This window comes from Aulonocara sp. 'chitande type north' Nkhata Bay, linkage group LG3 (assembly GCF_057382095.1).
Source record: "Aulonocara sp. 'chitande type north' Nkhata Bay isolate Kocher_YH1m ecotype deep benthic linkage group LG3, A_spYH_male_GT1.1, whole genome shotgun sequence".
Classification (NCBI taxonomy): Eukaryota; Metazoa; Chordata; class Actinopteri; order Cichliformes; family Cichlidae; genus Aulonocara; species Aulonocara sp. 'chitande type north' Nkhata Bay.
In genome coordinates, this window is record NC_141346.1 from 74785780 (window position 1) to 74798224 (window position 12445).

Genomic DNA, 12445 nt, shown 5'->3' on the forward strand with positions numbered 1-12445 from the left:
CACTGACTGAAACCCACAGCTGTGACTGTGGATCACATCCACACACAGTGTAGCTGCTGTCTCTGTGTGAGCCTTTGCACTGCTGCTCGCAGCACCGTTATATCACTCAGCGCTCGCTGCTGTTATTGAATCCACTTTTTACTGTCCGTGCAATCAAGCTCCTCTGCAGAGCTAGAAAATATCTTCGAACCAGTTTATGTGTTAGGGGATCCTTTGCAGCTGTGACTGTTGCCTCTGTTTTTGTCCTTTGGTTCCTGGGAGCCTTTTACATTTCCATCAGCAACAAATATCTGAACAGGCTTTATTGTAGGAAATACAGGATTAAATAGTTGTCATTATTTATTAGATGTTGTTAAAGATGATCAGATGCTTGTTTAGTTTAATGCTGTGGCTTCAGTCAGCATCACTGTGCTGTATAGTTTTATTTTTCTGATCCTTCTGTTAAAGTTGCTGAATAAAAGCTGGTTGGTCTGCACCTCACCTCTGCCTCGACCCTCCTTCTTTAAAGCAGCAGAGGCTCTTCATTCAGGTATCACAGCTCGAGTTGTTCTGCAGGAGACCCAGAGTACTGTCCTTGGTCCATAATGACATTAACTTTGATTCATGTCAACATGAAGCCTGAACGTCTGTGATGAACACACTATCAGCATCACTGACATATTTCATCATTTAAAAACACTTCCTGTCACCGTGGTGGTTACAGTGACATCATGCAGTTTGTGCTTTGACCTCCAGAGGGCGACAAATCAGCACAGACAGAGAGCTCCATTCAAACTTTGCTGCCATCAGGAATAATTCTTCAAATATAATCATCAGTGTTTGAGCAGTTATGATATCAGGGACAATCTAGACATGTGTGACAATACTGAACATGTCACATGACACACCTCAAACATCATGTGATCCACTCTCAGTCTGCACTTTCAGTCATGACTTCATGAATTTATGATCAGTTTACTCCTGAAATATTCAAATGCTGCAGGGTGAAGAACAACAAAGTGCTGACACATGTTTGTGTTTCAAACAAGAAAACCAGCAGAAATAAATCATCTTTGGACAACATGACAGAGATTAGTGAGTTTCCAACTTGCACTTGAATGCAGCACAGACAGATTCTGATGTTCGTGGTTGTAAACGTGTCCTCAAACGCCGCTCTGACTCTTTCCTTCCTGCTCAAAGTTCCTCTTTTCTGAACTTGGTGTTTGTGCCTGACGCTGATCGTCTCCGTGTGGAGCTCCGTGTGAAGGTAACGTTAGCAGTGTGTAATGTTTCCTGGCTAACATCAGCTGTGTGCAGCTCAGTTCCAGCACAAATCTGCCGCTCCATAGTTCACGGTAACGGACTCATGAGGTCGACCGTTAAACGCTCTCCCGCCATTTTGTCTGTGTGCGCGGATGTGTACATTTTTGTTACCACTGTCATCTCATCAATAGCCTATTTGTAAAAGATCTCTGTTCATAGTTTAGTTGGATTTTAAAACTCTGTAGTTGGACAGTTTTATTTTGGACTGATGCTAAAATTCTTGCTGATTGTTTCTGTCGAGGTTTTGTACTTGACATCCGCCATTTTGGATGTGATAAGCTGTAGAGAGTGCGTCCAAAAAGAGAAACCAGAAAGAGAACCTGTTTTATTAATAACCTCTTGCAAATAGAAGAATATGAAAAAAACAACAACAAATAGGATAAAACCTTTAAATTACTTGAATTTTTAAAATCACCATCATCTGTTAACACAAATTTGATCATTTCAAATTTTTGTTTTCATTTTCTCTTCCCAGTTACTTCTTTCTCATTCTCTTCATTCTCCTTGTCACCTTACGTCTCACTCCTTAACTGAAGTTATAGTTCTAACATAAGAAGTCCCACCAACGTCCTTTATTTAATCTCTGTGTTGTCACAGTTATTATCATCAGATCAGACATGAGACCCAGACAACAACATAAGTTTACAAGCTAACATCATGTCAGCTAACATTAGACGATAGCATCATAAACTTTAAATTACTTTGCCTCTGATCAACAGTTTGATTACATTCTCACATCACAAGTTTATTTGCTAAGTGTGAGTCCGCCCACATTAGATCCACTTTTCAGCAGGTGGAATAATTTGTAGTATATAGGTAATACATCAACAATGCTGCCGTGGCTAAGTTAGGAATATTTATAATGTCATTTCCAAAACTTGCATATGATCTGCAATTTGTAGCAGATCTACTGACTGTCACAGAGCAGCTGGAGCAGTCTCAAATGCAGGTCAGTCCACTGCTGCCCCCTGTGGCCAAGTGCCATAGCTACTGCTGGATGAACTCGTGACACATCTGCACCTGTTTCTATGAACACATTGAGTCTGAGTGGCTGCACTTACACTGGTGCATTCAACATATTGAAAGATGGCAGCAATGTGGATTGTCAAGACTCAAACCAACCATTGAGCAAAGACAGCAGATCACTTGTTTCTGTTTGTTATACAGCCAGATTTACTCGTGACACACATGTGCAGCTGCTTTATCACCTATTCTGAATTTGTTTCAAGCACAATACATTTGTTACACATGTTGGGATATTGTGTTTGTTTTAAATGTTATATACCTGTGTGGTATGTGACTTGTGTTGCCATGACGCCAGGTCTCTCTTGGAAATGAGATTTTTAATCTCAATGAGATTTTTTTTTACCTGGATAAATAAAGGACTAATTTGTAACTTTCAGTGTTTTCCGGTCTTCCAAAAGAAAAAAAACCTTCAACTACATGACATGCAGTTGTGTATTTGTTTTCACCTTATCATACACTTGAAGTTTTACAAATCCCCACTTCTTTAGTGAATATCATTTCAGTCTCAGACAATCTCGTTTCTCTTACAGAGGTTGAATGCACCTTCTGCGGATGGCGGTACCACACAGTGTGCGTGGACTTCCCCTGCACAGAAGGCAACTACAAATGCTGTGAATGCTAAATAAACAGAAACAAATGATCCCTGTTGTCTTTGCTTGATGATTGGTTTGAGTCTTGACAATCCACATTGCTGGCGTTGCATCTTTCAAAGCCAGCAATGGCAGGTATCAGTGCTCAAACCTTTTGTGTTTGTTTCCAACAAGTTGCCCACCTCGGGAAACAAAAATGTGTTCTTTTACTTGTCAGATGAACATATGAGACACTTTGACTCTTCAGTGCAGTGTGGAGCCTAACAAAGATCTGTTTTGTGTCCCAGCTGATCAGCAGGAGGAGGAGAGTCTGACGGAGCAGCAGAGGAACATTTTCAGCTACTTGGACTCAGCTCAGCCACTACAGAGGAAACAATGAGCTCAACACAGAAGGTGACAGACAGAGCAGGACCATATGACCAAAGATATTTATCACCATATACATTTGAACATTTGCCATAACGATGTAGCTGACGATAGAATTGACACCAGACAAAATACTTTACAGCTGCACAACTTTATTAAAAACCCATCAATGTATTTTCACTGAAACAAGCAGCTGTTGTTTATGTGCATTAAAGTTATATAAAAATGTAACAGTGCAAATGCAAATTCCTCGCTGACAGTTTAACCAAAAGGCGTTTCCAGGAAACTGGCCGACACATCCTGAGCATAACCATGTATAATATCCACTAAACTTCAGAAGAGGTTATACAGTCGTGGCCAAAAGGTTTGAGAATTGCATAAATATTGGAACCTGGAGAAGTTGCTGCTTAAGTTTTTATAATAGCATTTTGCCTGCACTCCAGAATGTTATGAGGAGTGATCAGATGAACTGCATCGTCCTTCTTTGCCATGAAAACGAACTTAATCCCCAAAAAGCCTTACCACTGCATTTCATTGCTGTCATCAAAGGACCTGCTGAGACCATTTCAGTGATCGTCTTCTTAACTCAGGTGAGAATGTTGGCGAGCACGAGGCTGGAGATCATCATGGCTGTATCCCGATTCAGGTTCTGCAGCTTTAAAGTCCTCAAGGGCCGCGTACTCAAAGACCGCTAAGGCCGAAGTGCGAGGCTCGTAGGCTCGTGAAATGGGACGTCTAGCCTCCATCGCACTGCCCAGGTTTCCTAGCAACCATGATACTAACAGCTGGAAACGTTTCATACAGCTTTGTTTGACAGAAATGAAGGAGAACATATTTAGTTCATTTGTTTCTACATGAGCTCTGTGTGATTTGATGAGTATCTGAGGCTGAGACCACAGGACTGTGAAACATGATTGTTGGGCTTCATTTCTGTGCTGAACAGTCGTTTAAGATTAGCTGTAAATAACAATTAGCTGATGTTGTTCATGAGACTAAAGTCATCTCACTGTGGTAATGTAAATATAATATGGGCAATATTATAGTTATTATATTAATCACTTCACTCACAGACAAGTATCTGTGACAGTGTGTATACAGATGTGTCATATATAAGAGACAAATATTGTTCATTTAATATGTTGGTACTAAATGTGGCTGAATGCTTACATATATGTGTAAAAAGCAAATGTAGGAGCTGTGATAACTGTGTCTGATAGAATGAAGAGTCGACTGATATATGAAATATTCCTTTATTGGGTGAGAAAATCAGACCATGTCATAACTGCTTTAAGTCACACAGAATAGATATCAGAGCCTTAAACAGGCTGACTTCTGCTAAATGGGTCAAACTGGGCAGAAAGTCTACAAACACATAACATCCTTATAGAATATGATGTAACACTATAGATCAACTTAGCTCAGAATATATAAAGCATATAAACAGTTACAGCAATATGATGCAACAAACACAGCAGCTACTGATCCAAAATACTCAAAGCTTCATAGAACTGAAACCAACATTTATTTTTAGCTCCATCCTGCTGCTGATACAGACTTTAGGTTTCTGAACATTAAACTTGTTGCTGCCTTTCATAGTGTGTAACTTGAAGGCCCTGAGTACTTTCTCCCACACTGAAAACACTGGGATGATCACATTATTTGAACATTACCTAATAAGACTGATTCAGCACAGACAGTTATGTTAAACTTTCCTAGCAGTCCTTCACAAACAGGGAACAGTCTGTCTATTCTCTCCATCTGTCAGCTGCTGCTGGCTCTTCCTCCTCCTCTTCCTCACACACTGCTGAGTTTGTCCTGGTGGATCATCAGGGCTGCAAAGCCTCACAGATGATGTGCAGCAGTGGGTCCCTCAGTCTGTCCTCACTCTGGACACTTGCAGTCGTCACACATGGAAATCAAATGTGTGATAAGCTGCAGGATTCAAACACAAGTGTAACTTATAAACACATGTTCATACTTTTATTCCACAATCAGAGAGAAAGAAACAGAGAGAGAGTGCAGGACAGACAGACAGGTGACAGTCTCAGGTGTACACACTGCTACACAACAGCACCAGAGAAGCAGGATTTAGTGTTTGTGTTATTACGAGTGTAAACAAGAAGAGTTCCAGATGGTGCAGTGGACACATGTGTGACTGCTGTGATTAAAGCATCTTTCTTTCAGCTTAACGAGTGAACCGTCAGCTCGTTCAAACACACGTTAAAGTGCGTTTGGCTCGACACCACCGAACAGAGGCAGCAATATAACACAGCTAACATTAACAGTGCAGTGAATCCTGCTTGTGCCGTGATATTCAGGACTGCAAACCGAGCAGCATCACTGACTTTCAGCTTGTTGTGTTTGTGGATATATGACTGACTTTAATTATCCACAAAATCATCACATTCTCTGTCAGATTAAGGTCGACTATTGAACGGCGTATATTTTAAAGGCTTTAAAACCAAGTTAACGTTGAAAGTACAAACATCACTAATGTCACATAACTCTGCCGACAAGGCATAGCTATGGCTATGAAATGCTCTTTGTGTATCACTTCTTCATTATGAAAGATGTCATTAATGCACTAGTAATGTCTCATCTGGAGTATTGTTCAATCATTTGGTCAGCAGCTAATAAGACAGATCTTAACAGACTTCAGTTAGTCCAGAATAAGGCGTCCAGATTAGTGTGAAGATGTTCATACTATACTAATATTGATAAAATGCATAATAACCTTTCTTGGCTTCCTGTACAGGCTAAAATATTCTATGGCTTACTTGTAGTTCTAAAGAAAGCAATTCTGTTAAACACACCACATTTATTCTGCTCAGCTGCAGTATCCAGATGAAATACATCATCATATTACACAGTTTTCAACAAGCTGCAATTTAGTAAATGCTCGAGTTAAAAGTAACGTTTTGTAAAACTGTTACATTTAGAGCAACTTTTAAGTGGAATAAGTTGCCTTAAAAAATTAGAGAATTATTCAAAACTTCAATGAACACTTAAAAGCCGATTTACAGAGCTTTTAGTTGTTGTAAATATTGTAAGACATGATTTGTTTTTGAAATTTGTGTAATGTGCCTCAATGTTATTGATATTATTATTATTATTATTATTATTGATTGCTTATATTTGAACAATTGTGAAACCTCACTGTGGATGTAAGAGTGAAATTATGTGGATATCTTGAATCCACTTTATTGTGTAATATTTTATGTGAGTATTTGACGGAAGACGAGCAACATCTGTTGTGGAAGCTAACGGGGTTCCTTTAGAATAAACAAACATAGGATTTATTATCACTGAATAATTCTGTATAAATCTATACAAATTATAGAAATATGTAATAGGAAACAACAAAATAATCTAAATTATAAAATAATGTGTGTGTGTGTGTGTGTGTGTGTGTGTGTGTGTGTGTGTGTGTGCATGATTTTAGTGTTTGAACAGTCATGAATTATCTTTAACAGCAGGTTGGATGTAATGTGTTAGAACTACCAGCAGGTGGGGATAAGAGACCTTTAAGGTGTTTGGTGCCACGCTCCACCTTCAGGTTTAAAACTAGTGTTAATGGAGTTTGAAGGTTGAGTTTGTTCCACGACTGCATTTCACTCACTGCCTCTGTTTGTATCTCTGTCACTGCAGGACCAACATGGAGCCAGAAGTCAGCGCTCTCAGGAGGCCGACAAACCTCACAGAAGAAAGGGAGAGAAAAAACACACCTGTGACGAGTGTGGGAAGGGTTTTACTGTGAGGGCTAAACTAAAACGGCATCAGGTCATCCACACTGGAGAGAGACCGTTCAGCTGTGACTTGTGTGGAAAGTCTTTTTCCTTCAAGGGTTCCCTAAAAAAACACCAACTCATCCACAGTGGAGTTAAAGCGTACAGCTGTGATCAGTGTGGGAGAGCTTTTACTCGCAGTAGCAGCTTACAGAGTCATCTAGTTACCCACTCTGGAATTAAGGCATACAGCTGTGACGAGTGTGGGAAGGAGTTTACTCTGAAGGCTTCACTAAGACAGCATCAGGTCATCCACACTGGAGAGAGACCGTTCAGCTGTGACTTGTGTGGAAATTCTTTTTCCAGGAAGGGTTCCCTAAAAAAACACCAACTCATCCACAGTGGAGTTAAAGCGTACAGCTGTGACGAGTGTGGGATGGAGTTTACTGTGAAGGCTTCACTAAAACAGCATCAGGTCATCCACACTGGAGAGAGACCGTTCAGCTGTGACATGTGTGGAAAGTCTTTTTCCTTCAAGTGTTCCCTAAAAAGACACCAACTCATCCACAGTGGAGTTAAAGTGTACAGCTGTGATCAGTGTGGCAGAGCTTTTACTCACAGTAGCCACTTACAGAGTCATCTAGTTACCCACTCTGGAATTAAGGCATACAGCTGTGACATCTGTGGAAAAACTTTCAGCCAGAGATGGCACCGAAATACACACCTACGCATTCACACCAGACATGATGTGTACTGCTGTGAACAGTGTGGCAAAGAGTTTACAACAGACGCACAGTTACAACAACACATGTTTACCCACACTGAGGAGAGGCCTTATCAATGTGACCTGTGTGAGAAGACTTTTAAATCTCCACGTCACCTGAGACGACACCAACAGATCCACACCAGAAAGAGACTCTACAAGTGCAGCTACTGTGAGGTATGTATTTATATTGTTATCTTGTCATTTTAGCCTGACTGTTTGGAACAACTCTGCTCATTAAACTGTGTTAGCATGTTAGCAATTCTACTGCATGGAAAAGCAGCTCTGAGTGATTATTCAGATTTTCCTTTCAGTTATGATTTTAGTATTACTGTAGTATTATGGTGGTAGTATTGTAGTTATTGCAGCCCAGTAAACTGAGTGTGTTAACTGAAACAGTCAAATGTAGTTGGACGTCTGCAGAGATGCTCTTTATTTCAGGCGACGTTCAGGATACAAATGTTGAAGGACTGACTTACACTGTCTTTGTGTCTTTGTTTAGAAGCAGAGCGACACAGATGGATCCAGTTCTCAACCCTGTCATCACTGTGGTGGTGGGAAAGACTTTCATTGTGACCTCTGTGGAAAAACTTTCAGTCGGCAAAAGACCCTAAAAGTACATCAACGTAGACACACTGGAGACAAACTGAAATACTGCAAAGAATGTGGGAGAAGCTTCACCACACCAAGTGAGTTAAAACAACATGAACTGATTCACAGTGGGGTTAAAAAGCACCTCTGTGATCAGTGTGGGTCATCCTTCACCACTGCAGGTCAGCTTAAATCACACAAAGGAGTCCACACAGGAGAGAAACCACACAAGTGCAGACACTGTGAGAGAAGCTTCTCACAGTCAGGTCATCGTAACATTCATGAACGTACACACATGGAAGGAAACTACAGCTGTGACCAGTGTGACAAGAGCTTCAGGAATCTCAGTTCATACTCTGCACACAAACGATCCCACGTTACTAATAAACTGTTTCACTGTTACCAATGTGCCCAAACATTCACCTCATTGTCTGCTCTGTGCAAACATCAGCGCGATCACTCAGGGCTGAAATCACTCCCATCACTGGATCACAGTGAATCTGAAGACACAGAAAGATCCTCTGGTTTCTGTGTCAGACTCAAAAAGCTTGAGATCAGGCTCCACAGAGTTCAGATAGAATCATTTAAACTTGTGTTGAACTGAACTGGTTGCTGGGCTGAACTTCTACATAATACAGATCTACATGGGATCTTCTTTTCTGTTGTTTTACTGAGTCAGTTTTGTCCTTTTTTCTCTGTCCTGGTTTTGCTCGTCTGTAAATGATTGAAACTCAGTCAAATAGTTCATTGTTCTCCAGCAAAACGTTTTGGAAACTCATGTTTAACCTTTAAAACTCTGACATGTTTTAGCACACAAGGCTTCATCGGGGAGTTCACTCATGATTGGACCATGAGAACAAAGGTTTTTAGTTCTTTCAAAGAGAGTCTTGGAGATGTTTGATGTTTCTGTTTTTCTGAAACCACCTGAAAGAAAAACTATTTTTCTTGCTTTATGTAGTGTGGAAGTTTTTAATGTTTCTTCATCTGTGATGTTCTTGAATGTGTTCACGTGAAGATGGTACAAATAAACTGTCCTTTCAGCTTTAGCTCCTAATTTATTCATTATTTATGGATGTAGCACAGCAGCCGTCTCTTGATTAACACATGGAGGGCTCGGGATCTGATGGTGTCGTCTCCCTAATTTGCCCACTCAGTAAATCTCACTCATGGCCAAGAAATTGAAATAAACCTTGTTTCCCTGCTGGATAGTGATCCACTGTAACTCTGCTCCTCCTTCCTGTTTAGGATTTCTGTGGCTGAAGTAAAATTCCCTCCATCCATCACTTATCCCAGCTAACCCAAAGTGAAATAAAGTTTTGCTGGTCTTAAAAAAGCATTACAATAATGGGCATTACCAATGCAAACTGAATGATACAGAAGATGAAAGAAGAGACTTTGATCAGTTAATAAAGCTCATGATCTGGATTCATTGTGGCTGCTACACAGATACTTCTGGGTCACTTCTCTCAGTTAAGATAAGATAACCTTTATTAGTCCCACACGTGGGAAATTTGTTTTGTCACAGCAGGAAGTGGACAGTGCAAAAGTTATGAGGCAAAAATTAGAATACAATAAGAATAAATACAGTACACAACTGTACAGAATAGAATAAAATAAAATACTATATACAGTAGAATAAAATAAAATAAATATACAATAAGATAAAAATAGAATACAAATACAAATACTATATACAACTGAGTAAAAATACAACGATGACAGAAAGGATTATTGCACTTAGTGTTATTGCATATGTATGGATGTGTGTGCTTGATCAGTTAAAGTCTTTATTATGGAGTCTGACAGCAGTGGGGAGGAAAGACCTGCGAAATCTCTCCGTCCCACACCGTGGGTGCCGCAGTCTCCCACTGAAGGAGCTGCTCAGTGCTGTCACAGTCTGCTGCATGGGGTGGGAGATGTTGTCCAACAGGGATGACAGCTTAGCCGCCGTTCTCCTGTCACTCACCACCTCCACTGGGTCCAGAGGGCATCCTAGAACAGAGCTGGCCCTTCGGATCACCCTGTTCAGTCTCTTCCTGTCCCCAGCAGAGATGCTGCCGCCCCAGCAGACCACACCATAGAAGATAGCAGAAGCCACCACAGAGTCATAGAAGGTCTTTAGCAGTGGGCCCTCCACTCCAAACGACCTGAGTCTCCGCAGCAGGTACAGCCTGCTCTGCCCTTTCCTGTAGAGGGCGTCTGAGTTATGAGTCCAGTCCAGTCTGTTGTTCAGATGAACACCAAGGTACCTGTAGCTGTCCACAGCCTCAATGTCCATACCTTGGATGTTCAGTGGTTGCAGTGGAGAATGCTTGTGCCTGCGGAAGTCTACCACCAGCTCCTTGGTTTTACTGGCGTTGATCTGGAGGTAGTTCAGCTGGCACCAGTCCACAAAGTCTTGGGTCAGACCTCTGTACTCCTTGTCGTCCCCATCAGTGATGAGGCCGACTATTGCAGAGTCATCAGAGAACTTCTGCAGGAAGCACTGGGTGGAATTGTGGGAGAAGTCTGCAGTGTAGATGGTGAAGAGGAACGGAGCCAGAACCGTTCCCTGTGGGGCCCCCGTACTGCAGACGACCCTGTCCGACACACAGCCCTGAGTCCTCACATACTGTGGTCGGTCGGTGAGGTAGTCCAGGATCCAGGTAGTGAGGTGATGGTCCACTCCAGAGTTCACCAGCTTGTCCTTTAGAACCGAGGGAAGAATGGTGTTGAAGGCACTGGAGAAATCAAAGAACATGATTCTCACAGTGCTTCCAGCGGTCTCCAGGTGAGCGAGGGAACGATGTAGTTAGGAACCTTCCTCACCAAACTGACTGTTGGACCACACCCCTGGTTTCATGAGAAATTGTTTCAGCCATGATTTCTCTTCCTGTATTTCAGAGTAAAGACTGAAGTGACAAATGGAAGCATGTTTAAAAAACACAATGTGAGAGAGACGTTGAGGTCCTTAGAAGTTACCCTGGGTTTTTCTGTCACCCTGCTAGATGTTACACACCTTGTTATTGGACTGGTTTCTACTGCTGGACTACTCCTGCGGAGAGTAACAATACTCTTACTAATTAGCTCCCTTTCACACCTTTGGGGATATTTATTTTTGTGTTTGCAGCGCTGTGAGCCAGAACAGCGAGAGAAAAATCTGCAACAGCGACGAGCCGAATGCTTACGTGAATCGCAGCAGCTGCACATGTGCTACGCTGAATTAGAGGATATCTTTGCTCTGGATTTCTATTTCTACTTTTTCATTTCTATATGATTCTTCTTGCATCTAAACAAAGATGATTCAATTTGCTAAATGTTGATGGCTCTTCGTGCTCAGGTGTAAATGAGACGTAATATTTGCTCTTGGTTTGGTTCTCCTGTACAGAACCTTGCAGTACAACAGAAACCTAAAAACATTATTTGTAGTTGTTATTCTTAGTTGTTCTGCTGCCTAAATACCACAGGGTCTGATTATGAAGTTATTGAGCTGCACATACGTTACGACCTGCTTAAGTTCGAGGTCACAGCGTCTGTAGAGCAGCTGGAACATAATGAAGTCTACAAGGTTAAAGTTTTCTCTTCAGTTATTGTTCTTTCTGCTGCTTGGTTTGATGGATCTGAGAGCTTTTGTTTTTATTATTGTTATTATAATTATCATTAATATTTTACTCTCTAGAAGCTTTAAAATAGTGTTTGTGTTTGAAAAAATTGATTTAAGAATTGAACAGAAACATCTGTCCTTCTGAAAATCGCCCAAAGGCACGGAGACAAAGTCAAAGGATGCAACCTGTAACTTTCTCTTCCTTCATGTCAGGACCATCATCCATGATTTATATAAAATGCATATAGCAACAGTAGCACTTTAGTTTGGACTTTATGATTTCTGTAACTGGAAAATATTATTTTGTTTAAAGACAGAAGTGACCGCATAGTTGCAACATCAAAGGGAAATATTAATTAATTAGCATCAAGTATATTTGTTGCTTAAGCGTTTGCACTATAACTTAAGTAGGATTATAACTTTTAAGGAAGGAAAGATTTCAGATATTTAGTTCACTGTTTCAGTTATTTTATATGAAATTAAAACATTTACGTTGGTC

At 40.8% G+C, this 12445-nt stretch overlaps 2 protein-coding genes across 9 annotated transcripts in view; one reads left to right on the forward strand and one right to left on the reverse strand.

Annotated features, from left to right (window-relative positions):
- Positions 1–9032, forward strand: part of LOC147337026 (uncharacterized) — a 76409-nt gene extending 67377 nt beyond the window's left edge. The window contains exons 4-6 of the mRNA XM_086287198.1: positions 7065–7232; positions 7317–7949; positions 8275–9032. Coding sequence (XP_086143324.1) covers positions 7065–7232; positions 7317–7949; positions 8275–8967 — 1494 coding nt within the window. The 3' untranslated portion in view covers positions 8968–9032. The remainder of the gene's footprint in view (positions 1–7064; positions 7233–7316; positions 7950–8274) is intronic.
- LOC147337013 (protein NLRC3-like) overlaps positions 1–12445 on the reverse strand; it is a 504309-nt gene that overhangs the window by 444899 nt on the left and 46965 nt on the right. Inside the window, exon 5 of one of the 8 annotated variants that reach the window (XM_086287166.1) lies at positions 3755–3763. The exons of the other annotated variants lie outside the window; for them this stretch is intronic. Within the exon in view, the coding sequence (XP_086143292.1) occupies positions 3755–3763 (9 nt within the window). The remainder of the gene's footprint in view (positions 1–3754; positions 3764–12445) is intronic. 8 annotated transcript variants of the gene reach the window in all.